The sequence below is a fragment of the Bombyx mori genome, chromosome 26 (genome assembly GCF_030269925.1).
Source record: "Bombyx mori chromosome 26, ASM3026992v2".
Taxonomy (NCBI): Eukaryota; Metazoa; Arthropoda; class Insecta; order Lepidoptera; family Bombycidae; genus Bombyx; species Bombyx mori.
Genome location: NC_085132.1, coordinates 3,791,674 through 3,804,840, shown reverse-complemented (window position 1 = coordinate 3,804,840; position 13,167 = coordinate 3,791,674). Strand labels below are relative to the sequence as shown.

At 34.9% G+C, this 13,167-nt stretch overlaps 1 protein-coding gene across 3 annotated transcripts in view; it reads right to left on the bottom strand.

Moving 5' to 3' along the window:
- The window catches only part of LOC101740520 (protein phosphatase PP2A 55 kDa regulatory subunit), a 46,047-nt gene that overhangs the window by 9,411 nt on the left and 23,469 nt on the right, over positions 1 to 13,167 (bottom strand). For all 3 annotated transcript variants that reach the window (XM_021352466.3, XM_004932996.5, XM_004932997.4), the window contains 6 exons: positions 7,673 to 7,827; positions 4,540 to 4,740; positions 3,083 to 3,219; positions 1,615 to 1,789; positions 1,216 to 1,279; positions 726 to 873 (listed from right to left, as the gene is read on the bottom strand). In XM_021352466.3, coding sequence (XP_021208141.1) covers positions 726 to 873; positions 1,216 to 1,279; positions 1,615 to 1,789; positions 3,083 to 3,219; positions 4,540 to 4,740; positions 7,673 to 7,827 — 880 coding nt within the window. The remainder of the gene's footprint in view (positions 1 to 725; positions 874 to 1,215; positions 1,280 to 1,614; positions 1,790 to 3,082; positions 3,220 to 4,539; positions 4,741 to 7,672; positions 7,828 to 13,167) is intronic.

The window sequence follows — 13,167 nt, the reverse complement described above, 5'->3', positions numbered from 1 at the left end:
TCAGTTAAATTATTTATGAATAATTTTTGCATATTACACAAAACTTTGTTTTCAAATGAATAAACGATCAATAGATGATCTGAGACAATATTAGGTTAGAGATGTCCCACATGTCTCACTATGATCACTAATTCAATTCCAGAATCTATCGTATCTTTTAGTCGATAAGTGAGGCCTTGCACACTCACACGTAATCAAGTTTTTTTTTTAGGATTGAAGGATTACTGGTGGCCCGGAGGCCTTTCCAGATTCACCAGGACAGGTGGGCAAGCAAAAGCTCAGCCAGGGTTTTTTTTTTAGGTTGAAGGATTACTGGTGGCCTGGAGGCCTTTCCAGTTTCACCAGGATAGGTGGGCAAGCAAAAGCTCAGCCAGGGTTTTTTAGGATTGAAGGATTACTGGTGGCCCGGGGGCCTTTCCAGTTTCACCAGGATAGGTGGGCAAGCAAAAGCTCAGCCAGGGTTTTTTAGGATTGAAGGATTACTGGTGGCCCGGGGGCCTTTCCAGTTTCACCAGGATAGGTGGGCAAGCAAAAGCTCAGCCAGGGTTTTTTTAGGATTGATGGATTACTGGTGGAATGGAGGTCATTCCAGTTTCATCAGAACTGTTAGGCAAGCAAAGGCTCAGCCAGGATATTTTTTTTAGGATTGAAGGATTACTGGTGGCCCAGTGTTCTTTCCAGTTTCACCAGGACGGGTTGACGTAATCAAGTACGGAAACACTCACCGTCCGGAATTGCTGAGTTTGACGTCACTAATAGAGGAGATGATCTCCGAGAAGAAGGAGCGTGCGTGCGGGTCCTCCGGCTCCTCGAAGAGCTTGGCGTGCCGGTCGCACAGCGCCGCCGCGCGCATGTCGCACAGCCGGATGGTGCCTGCAACACGCGGGAGTACTTAATTGGGAGCCAAATCATTCATTTGAGACGGTACATTTAGCGCACTTTTTAAATACTTTTGAAATAAAAATCGTAAATAAATAAAATATTTAAATGTGTTTACTTTCATGCTTATTCGTGCTATCCATTTAATTTTTTTTAAAAACAGCATTTTTAAATAATTATTGCTAAATTATAAACTAAACTAATAAATGCTAAATTTTCACAATTGGTCTAGGTTTTTTACATATAAATAGGCAGACTAAGAAAGGCTAAAAAAAGGTCGAGTTGCCAATGCACATAGATTTATTATAATTTTTCCTACATCAATATTGCACTCACCCTTACTACTAGAATATACAAAGAGATTGCATTCAGTCGGGTGGAACTCGGCAGCCGTTATTACCTGAAAAATCCCAAAAAATAATTTAACAAAAATTTTATAAAATAAATTTCTATCAAATATCACCAAATCTTTCCGTTAGTCTTTAATCAATGGGCATCGTTTATTTACCGACTTAAACATGTAAAAAAGGTAGTTTATAATGGATAATATTGTGCAGTTGTCATTGATTTATTATAAATGGCCTAAAACCTGCAATCTCATCACGTCATCCTTAAACGCAGACTTCACAATACCAAGTGTGTACTGGTACAGGTACTGGCACACAAACGACACTAACCACTTACCATTCAGGGGTCGATATTCGCGTCTATTAATAAGATCCTCAAGTTTATTACCTCGGTGAGTTCCTCCATATTGGCGGGTTTGATGTCGACAATGTTAAAGCTCTGATCTGTGATCTCGAGGTGCCACAGGTTAATGCGCAGATCGTCCGCCGACAGGTACGTCTCTTGATCAGAATTTAAAGAGATCGAGTTTATGTGATACGTATGAGCGTTCGCGAATATCCGTCTGAAATTAATTTAATTAAATTAAAAAACATTAATCATTAAAGTACTATAATATGCGAATGTCAAAAATTTAATGATAATATCCTACAACGATTTTGGAATCATGTTTATTTTAATGACTAATCTAAATCAGTTAAGAAGTTGTCCTCAAGAGAAAGATTAGGAACTACCTAAGCTACTAGGTTACTACTGGTGATAGAACCTCTTGTGAGTCCGCACGGGTAGGTACCACCACCCTGCCTATTTCTACCGTAAAGCAGTATTGCGTTTCGGTTTGAAGGGCGGGTACAGCCGTTGTAACTATACTTGAGACCTTAGAACTTATATCTCAAGGTGGGTGGCGCATTTACTTTGTAGGTGTCTATGGGCTCCAGTAACCACTTACACCAGCTGGGCTGTGAGCTCGTCCATCCATCTAAGCAACTAAAAAAAAACTTTTTAAAATGCATAAGACTTTATGCTTCTGCTGCAGAGAAAGGTATTGCGGTAGTTATAGATTTTAACAAAACGAAGCCTATCTTTTGTCATTAAGTCAGCCAGACAATTAAACACTACTGGTTTCATTTAATTAGCAACGCTTATCTTCCCTGAACAAACTGAGGTGGTTGAGCCTGTGCAGATAGCGCGTTTTATTACTTTGCTTTATTGACCACTTCAGTTTTAATAAGGTTGCTTTTTATCTCACGATATATTATGAAAATTATTATTATTATTATTTAATGTTCCAGTACGTTTACTGCTGTGTGTAATATGCTTATCTTTCTGGCTGTTTTAATCATATTCACGTGAATGTGTTTGACGATTCAACACGTGGTTGATCGATAGGTAGCTCTCCGACGTATAAAAATAGAATAATCTTAATAGAAAACTTATTTATATATTAATAAGTGAAACAAAAACTTTGTACCCGTTTTTACGAAAAGCGGATGGAGAAGTACGAAATTTCTCACACTTATACAGAATATAGAGAAAAAGTGCAAAATCTGTTTTTTTTTATTGTTCATAAAAAAAACAATACACACACTACCGTGTATTTGACATAACACATACATTTATATATACTCGGTGTTTATTGTCAAAGTTTTTTTATCTTTTAAAGTCTGCAGTAAAATTGAGAATAGATTAATATTGTTCACCTTTAAACGTATAAGTTTTTGACACTAGAACCATAATAATGTTCAACTTATAATTTCAATTAATTATAGTCGGTTTTAGACTACTGCGGGACCACTAGTTTTCATAAAAAATTCCAAGTTTGGTTCGTTTTCTCATTGATTGATTGGGGGTTGTGTACCTGGGTGAAGCTTCTACCATGAGTTCGGCCGGCCTGACGGTGGGCACGCGCAGGGAGGTGATCCGCGTGGGGTCGCGCGGCCGCCCTCCCTCCTCGCGCGTGTTGTATCCGGTAACGCGCTTGTCTCTTTCCGAAACCTGTTGACAGCAAATAAACATTAGCTCCTTTTCTTTCTGGGCCTCCTCCTGTCACACTGTTTACTGGTGGTTGGACCTCTTGTGAGTCCGCGCGGGTAGGTACCACCACCCCACCTATTTCCGCCGTGAAGCAGTAATGCGTGTCGGTTTGAAGGGTGGGGTAGCCGTTGTAACTACATAAGAACTTATATCTCAAGGTGGGTGGCGCATTTACGTTGTAGATGTCTATGGGCTCCAGTAACCACTTAACAGCAGGTAGGCTGAGAGCTCGTCTACCCATATAAGCACTAAAAAAACACAGATTGTACTATTTTTTAATGCTACCAAGCTGAGCTGACATTTAACCTAATTATTAAGCGATCAACATCCATTCACTGGAGGACAGCATTTTTCACAAGGCCACATGAATCCCATGAATACAAAGAACTTCTCTATACTTAATGACTATCTACAGAAGAAGACAATTGTTCAATTATGGATATAATTTCATGTTAGGCTGCTGTGATGAGGATTATTGTTATTGAATCACGAAAAAAAGAAAACCAGAACTTTTATTGTACTTTTCGATTAATCTAAGTGAGTTAAAACGTTTATCTCGTGTCGCATTAATCCATCAACATCGATCTATGACGTAAACGGAAGTACGAGCATTTGTAAACAAACATTATTCTGCAATTACCATTGTATCTCAAGGTCCAAATTTTACACAATAAAACATAAATTGCCCTATTGAAATCGAACTGATATTATCCCGACAACCAATTTAGAAACTATTCTCTAGTGTGTGTTTAAAATGGAGTTGTTATCTATACTATCTATACTAATCTATACTAATAATTAAAGAGGAAAGATTTGTTTGTTTGTTTGTATTGAATAGGCTCCGAAACTACTGAACCGATTTGAAAAATTCTTTCACTGTTTGGAAGCTACACTATACCCGAGTGACATAGGCTATAATAATCTTTTTTGAAAAAAATTAGGGACTTTACTAAAACTCCAATAATGTAACTCAAGGTGTAAAGAGATTACCCAAAATATTCTTTACATCGCGTGCCCTGCGAAAACTATTGGTGATAGAATAAAATAATGTACTACGACTTTGTAGAAAACATAATTACTTACAAAAAGTGTCGCGACAGCATATGTCTAACTAATATAGTTACCTATGCCGCAATAAGTGTTCTTTTATTTAAAAAAATAAAACAACGTCAAATATCGTTGAAAATTTTGTTAAAGACCCGAGCGCAGCTGGAGCGGTTTGCTAGTTTTTTATAAACACGTTAACATGCTATATAGAGAAACTCACAGGGATGCACTAACCTTCCATAATTTAATAGTCTTATCGTTGGTGGACAGTAAGAAATGGGCCTGATTCTTCCTCTTCAGCCACCTGATCTTGTTGATTTTCTCTTCGATCTCAAGGGACTTCAGGTAATCGAACTCTGGTTCGTGGGATTGAAACGTCGAATAAACGTTGTATTCTCCTTTTTTGGGTACACACTGCTTTGATGCTGGATCTCTCTGAAATTTAATTATATCAAGGATAAATTATGTGGAGAAAATGTATTCATCTACTAAATTTGTTTTTTTTTTTAATTCACTATAGGTACTGTTTCGATTGTGCTTTGACCTACGTAAATTATTTTTCCAAGATTGTATTTTTCCCTACCTAAGCTTATAGCCTTGAGAGGCTATTTCAGTAACCCAACTAGTAGGTGAGCTCACGGGGCTTAAACCGGAGTGATGCTAACACTGACCCTAGCAAGAGCAGTGCTTCGCAGAATCTACCACCGGATCGGAAACGCGACCCACTGAGAAAATCCGGCGAGAAACTCCGTGGGCTGTTTCTATGGATTAATTCGCTCGTCGAGCCCTTCGTCGCAAGCGACGGGTTCGACGAGGACGGTGACCGGGGTGATTGATGTAAAATAAGCTATACAACATTTGTAGAAAATCGATCGTAAATATATCAACTAGCATATATTATTATCATGTAATAGAAGAAATAATCTTACAAAAAAAAATGCTTTCAAATTCAGTGGCCCTCCTTCATAGAGATGACGGATAACGTAATTAAAAATAGTTACTACACGCGTTCACTTCAAAGAATCGACTTTACGACGTTTTCCGACGTTCGTGTCGTAAATATTTATCTTGATTTAAAACTATCGTGATCACATCGTTACCAAGTAGTTGTATATTTATTTTATCAACGTTTTTTTGTTGTTACAATGAACAAGAACTTAGTAACAAATAGTAAGGAAAATAATTTTTCACGCAGGGTACAATGCAGTAATATAACCATCCTCCTAATTTAAGACGGGTGGGTAGTGTGAAGGTTTCACACAATAACGTCTCAATATTGCTGTCTAAAAGTCTTATTCTACTACCGTTTATCACACCGAATGAATTTTAATATATTTATAAAAAAGCAAGCATGTGTAGTATCTAGTTTGGCAAATTAATATTTGTTATCTGCTTATGTTAGTCTTATGTATCTACACCAATGAATTTTTGCCCTCTATACCTTCCTACAACATCCATGGGATGATAATGGAACTTGGTATAATGCTTTTTGTTACTCTAGAGAATGTTTTTGTTATATTCCCATCAAAGCATTCTCATTAACACATTTTTTTACACACCAACGGATTATGATTTAAAGGACAAAACCTGATTTTTCGAATTATTTAAGAATGGCATATTATTTGAATGGATTATATTTAAAAAAAAAAACGATAGAAATTTGAACAAGATGCTCGTATTAAAATCTTATAACAAAACGCAGAAAATTAAATCCTTTGAATATAAGAAGTGGCATATCAAATCATTTGAAACAAGAATTTGTGTGTTTAATCTTTGACTTGAATTCAAAAACTTTCACTTGTACAACTTATTTCGACTTGCAAAAATTCAACCCAAATTACATTTTGAAGTCGTCGTGGCCTAAAGGATAAGACGTCCGGTGCATTCGTATGTAGCGATGCACCGGTGTTCGAATCCCGCAGGCGGGTACCAATTTTTCTAATGAAATACGTACTTAACAAATGTTCACGATTGACTTCCACAGTGAAGGAAAATAACATCGTGTAGTAAAAATGAAACCCGCAAAATTATAATTTGCGTTATTACTGGTGGTAGGACCTCTTGTGAGTCCGCACGGGTAGGTACCACCTCCCTGCCTATTTCAGCCGTGAAACAGTAATACGTTTCGGTTTGAAGGGTGGGGCAGCCGTTGTAACTATACTGAGATACCTTAGAACTTATATCTCAAGGTGCGTGGCGCATTTACGTTGTAGATGTCTATGGGCTCCAGTAACCACTTAACACCAGGTGGGCTGTGAGCTCGTCCACTCATCTAAGCAATAAAAAAAAAACATAATATAGATAAGAATAATTCTCAACAACCCAGGTTTGCTCACGAACCAGCAACATACAGTCATTGTTATGTAAATGTTAGCTTTGATACATTATGATTAGATACGCAATCAATTTTAAATGTATTCAGCACGCTTCAACCCAGAGCATCTTATATACTTTATCTGGCTATTGCTCCTACTATATAACCTCATTGTCGGTTTTGTAGTGGTATCGTCAATAATTTTTTTTTATATTCCTCAACTTCAACTCCAGTATCATCAGTACTTGATGTGGAACCCATGTTTTATCAATGCAACCGAGACTAAAAACTTCACGATTTTAAAATTAGTACAAAGAGTGTTAAATATTAGCATAATCTACATACGTATAATACAAGCTCGTCTGGTGTCGATACAATAACAAATGCACGAAGAAAAAAAAATTGAAGTTCTCTAATACAAGCGGCGAGATTATCGTATGCGATTATCATGCAATATATGACTCTCACTTTCAGCTGTTTACACGATGATAAAGCTGGTATCAATCAAAATTTAATTTAAAAGACGGCACACGCTTTTTTTTTTTTTTTTAATTAATTTTTTTTTAATTCTTTATTAGAGCCATACACCTATTAGGTTAAGTCGGCTAGGCACACGCTTTAATAGTTTCAAAACGTATGGTACTTTATACTAGCCATAAAGATTTCATACAATCAGTCACTAATAACCACAATACATATCGAGAAAGTGTCACCTACTCGTGTTCGAGTCTCCTTCTGTAATGATATATGATATAATAATATGATGTCAGGTATATTACCTGTTTTTTTTTTATTGCTTATATGGGTGGACGAGCTCACAGCCCACCTGGTGTTAAGTGGTTACTGGAGCCCATAGACATCTACAACGTAAATGCGCCACCCACCTTGAGATATAAGTTCTAAGGTCTCAGTATAGTTACAACGGCTGCTCTACCCTTCAAACCGAAACGCATTACTGCTTCATGGCAGAAATAGGCAGGGTGGAAGGTACCTACCCGCGCGGACTCACAAGAGGTCCTACCACCAGTAAAATACCAGTACCAGTAAAATTACCTGAAATATAACAACTCTGCCGCCCTTATCGCCGGTGGCCAGCAGTTCGCCGTCGTGGTTGAACTCTACACAGGATATCAGGTCGGCCTCCGTCACGTCATCCTCGAGGGTGCCTTTCACCTGACTAAAACACCACGTCGTCTCCCCACCATTGCCTAGAACAAGAAAAACGTACACTGTTACATTTAGGACATTCTACCCCCCTTTTTAGAGAATTGTTTTTGAAAAGGAATTCACAGTAGCTTGTTTACTCTACTCTTTAAAATGTTATATGTGGTAGGACCACTTGTGATTCCGCGCGGATAGGTACCACCGCCCTGCCTATTTCCGCCGTGAAGCAGTAATGCGTTTCGGTTTGAAGGGTGGGGTAGCCGTTGTAACTATACTGAGACTTTAGAACTTGTATCTCAAGGTGGGTGGCGCGTCTGTTGTAGATGTCTATGGGCTCCAGTAACCACTTAACACCAGGTGGGCTGTGAGCTCGTCCACTCATCTAAGCAATAAAAATAAAAATACAATCGACTTGAAATAATATCAATTTTCATTAGTGAAAGTATAATAGTTGTTTAAGCCCTACCTTCTTCAACCAGTGTTCACCCAATACTGAGTGTAGGGTCTATCCAAATGCCCTACACTGAGGTCTAATTAAAGACAGGTTACTCTTTATTTCAATACAACTGAAAGGTCGACCTTTGTGTCACAAAGTGGGTGGTGGCTTTCAAATTATGATATTTATAGTGTCTAGTAACCATTTAATATCAGGTGGGCAATAAACCAGCTAATTTCTCAATGATACTATATTACTTGTGGACAACTGAATTAACTTACCTAAAATTATACATTAAATACTGGTGAATTATAAATATGCAAAACCAAATTTTAAATAATAATTAAAATTATTCAACTACTACTTAAAACTAGTTATATCGGAATCAATAGATGTTAGTAAAGATAAAACTGTAAATGCAATGTATGCTAAGATATAAATTTATAAAAAGGAACTATGATGTTATTTATATACATAGACTTTAAAGGGAAACGTTTATGTTTACATATAAAAATTAAATTTTAATTCCCTCCAAAATCCATGTTATGTTAAAATGAAAATAAAGATAGAAAATTAAAAACAATATCAACATATTGACATTTTCTACTGTTTTATTGGTCACACAATACAAAACTGTTAGTCACATTAAAATTCGGTAATCAGTAATTTAAAACGAAGGAATGTTAGTTGAGAGCATATGAGAAAGCGCAAAAGGTTCTTGCAACACTATTCTTACTCTCAACAAAACTAGTACCTAGTGTTACCCCATCATTTAATTTCATTTAGTACTTTTTTCATTTACGGTCACTACAAAATATACCATCAATACACTATAATACCAGAAGCTACTACATATTTGATAGTTTCATATCATGGTAACTACATACAGTCACATAGTGTATTCCAATGTTGACGACACGATGAATGCCTCCAATTTGCAATATTATCCTGTATCCTTATACGACGATTTGAATACCAGGGCACTTCTTTCTTTTTTAACATTTTCATTGAACTAAAACTTATTAATAACACTCCGACATAGTAAGTCTGAGATTAATGCACATTTTACAATATATATATATATTTTAGGAACACTATTCCTGTACAGCTTTAAGGCATGCCTGTAAGGTAAATGATGATTAAAAGTCGCATTTCCCAACCTGTTTTCTCATCAATTTCGTTATACCATACACATAAAAGCGTATATTCTTACGGTAATACTATATACTCTTTTGTGCGCGTTTTGTAGGGTGGTTTAAAACAATGAAACACGTACAATAGGCACAGCGACATGTGACGCATTCCGAAAGAAGTGCAAATGAAACGGCCGTGTAATTGAATGCTATAAATAGCTGACAATTATAATGTACTCATTCAGATGCATTCCGTACTTAAACTATAAATCTAGTTTCAATGGTTTGACTATATACACTAGTAATGAATTTTCTGTGGCCTAATAGATAAAAGTCCAGTGACTAGCAAGTGAATATAATATAACTTTTACTGCTGTTCAAAAACTGAGACGGTTGCTTTTTTTTCTGAACTAATATTTATCAATGTGTAGTATGAAACTCGTGTCATAAAAAAATACGAAAATTGATAAAATTAAACGATCGTTAGGAATAATGCGAAAGCGCACGTATATTCAGGCTCACTTCCACCACTGAAATTCCTGTGTAGCCATGATTGAAGCGTCGACCAGGAAAAGATTGAACCATGACGTCGAGGCAATTAAGTAAAGCTAATTTGAATCGGATCCAACATCGAAATAAATTACAAAATAATAGGAGGCGTAAGAACTTAGATTTGAACTTCGTTCCCCACAAAGCGGAGCGGAAAACAAGAAATGGCTGAAAAGCACTTAGCCAGAAACGAAGAGCAATTAGGAAGAAAATACTCAACTATCACCATGACTGGATTTAAACTTAATGCCACTACTGGGCGCGAATAACGGATGAATTGAATTATCAATTAAACAGAAAATTGTTAATAAATAAAATTAATTAATTATATTGAGCAATCTTGATAAGGCACAAAAAGTTTTTTTCATTTTCAAAATTTTGCCGCCCTGGGCACTCGCCCTGACTGCCTCTAGCATAAATTCACCATTGACCATCACGAACCATTTTGAAGTCGTCTAGGCATAAAGGATAAGACGTCCGGGGGAACGCGTGTGAACAATGCGACTATGCAGCTTTAAATCTTTATATTATCTTTAAAGCTGGTACTAACTTTTCTAATGAAATACGTACTAAGCATGTATTCATAAACAACTTCAACAATTAAGAAATAACAATATGCAATACCATTCAAACCCGCTAAAATTATAATTTACATAAAAATTGGCGGTGAGGCGCCCATCACTCGGCCTATTTTTGCCGCATAGCAGTCATGGGTGCCTGTTTTAAAAGCGGGACGGACCCTTAATGCCCGCTGAGTTTCTTGCCAATTCTTCTCAGGACGGAGGCTAGTTCTTGTGAATTGGCGGTAGTTCTTTTGACGTTCAACAAGTATGTACTTTCATTTATGTTGAATAAAAATTTTTTGATTTGATTTGATTTGATTTGATTTAAACTAGACAATTTAATATCAGCACAGAATGGAGCTGCCTATTTACAACTATCAAAAATAATTTTATTTTTACAGAAATAGGTTTAATGGATTTATTTTAATTCATATTATCTTTGAACTTATTTTAAATGTCTATACAGCAATATTATAGACTAGATGATAATATCTGTACACTAGCCAGGTCTCAAGAATTTTATACATGTAAGAGAAGGCAATAAAATATTGTACAACTTACCTAAAGTAGTTCAAAACTATTAACAACATTACTATGTAGTGGAATGTACAGTAGAGATTTTTACTACACTCGTGGACAAATTCAGAGGAACGCAAAAAATTATTTAATTTCTCCAGTAGTAATAAAATTATTTTATGTGCTGGGCACCTAGATTAATAAGTCCTAATAAAAAAAGCTTGGTGTTTTTCTTCTTTTTATTAATTACTAGTGACCCGGCTATACTCCGCTGTGAATTGTATGAAAACATTGTTTTTTTTTAAACTTAAACTTTTATGAAGTTTTGATAGTGCTATAAAAAATATTAAAACTTTCGTCACAATCAGATGAATGATTTAGAAGTGCATAGAGGACAAACATACATTAATTAAAATTTTTTTATATAAAAGTTTATATTTTTATATTATACAAGGTAGCTATTTGCTTTTGTTTATTTCTATTTTTATTTTTTATTGCTTAGATGGGTGGACTATTATTATGTTATGGTATAACTGTATATAATTAGTATATTATTATTAATAATTTTATCTAAAATTTTGAATTTGAGTTTATATTAATATTTTGTTTGAATTCATGCCTTGACTGTCCCGATAATCGAATTAAGTGAGAACTGTCAATGCACATAAGCTGAGATTTTTTATGTAAACTACTGTCGTAATTGAAATCAGGCACACCTACAAATACAGGGACCAAATATAATTAATAAATTTTGTGTTAAACCAAGATGTCAAGAGATATTAGTAGATCACAGCTGTTCAGTATAGGAATTTTGCAGGATGTTTAGGCAAAAATTGGTTTTCATAGTTACGAATGTGGGTATATAGAGGATCTTTGTTTGTTTTTAAACAAAGCTCCTATAAATTCAAGGAATTATATTACGGACATAATCTCCGAAATATTACAGAAAATTCACACATGCCTACCCTATGCCATTAAGTAATTCAAGTTATATGTCTTCCAATTAAAACAATTAGAATAATGAATCCAAATGATCAAAGGATCAAGGTGTAGTGACATCCAGGAAAGGGGATGCAGACTGCAACGTTATTGAAAATAAAATAGATGTTGTACATTGTGGTACATTGAATAAATTATAATGCATAAAAAAATTCAACCTAAATCATACAGCCAAAGCCTATTTTCTAAATTTAAAACATGTTATTCTAGTATAATACTGGCTTATACAATAAAAACATGTTATACTACTTTAAAAATTCGAGCATAATATTAGTTGTGAAAATAAAGAATTACAAACAAAAATTTATTTGAAAATTATGCCAATTTGCATTTTTATCTTCAGCGTACTTCTATTGAACTTTATTGTACGTTTAATAAAATATTAAGTACATAAAGATCATACATAATCATTGTGAAAATTGTTATACCTTGTGAAGGAAAACTTATAAAAGCATGATATGATCTAATTTGGCATAACACCAAGAACAGAATGTATGTTTAGAATGTCAATCAGATGCCATATCCTTGTATAAAAGTACTTCCTGTTATTTATAGATAAATAATGTATCTATAATGTTTAAGTTAATTTATCAACTAGGTGTGTCAGAGGGTTCTGTATCACTTATTAAATTGAAGAAAAATTAATCGTGTTTTCTTAATTTATTACAATAAATAACTATCTTAAGCAGGACAAAGATTTCATGCCAAATTTACAATCCAAAATTTGAGACCAAGAAAACATAAGGATGAATTTGGCTTAAAAAATGTGGATGTTTTAAATTTGGTCAAAATTCCAATTTCTTGTTTGTTTTATATATTTTAACACGCATAATCCAATTCTAGGTACAAATTATCAAGTGGCTCTAGTCTGCTGTTTCAGCTGCTAATGGTAATTAAGCAACAACTTGTCATTATCTCTAACATATGCATAGCCATGACAGGTACTATTGTACTGAAGTACAGATAAATACAATTTTATATATTTACAATTTATGTACACATTAGTGACTTAGAAAATATGTGAATTTTTATGAACAGAAGAATCAACATTTCAAATGTTCATATCATAGGAAACAATTCTTGTTCTATATTTTTTTGTGAAATTAATTAGCTACTGACCTAAAGAATTTAATCAATTTGTTTATCCCCTAATCTAAAACATTATCTAACTGTTGTTTATGTGTAGTA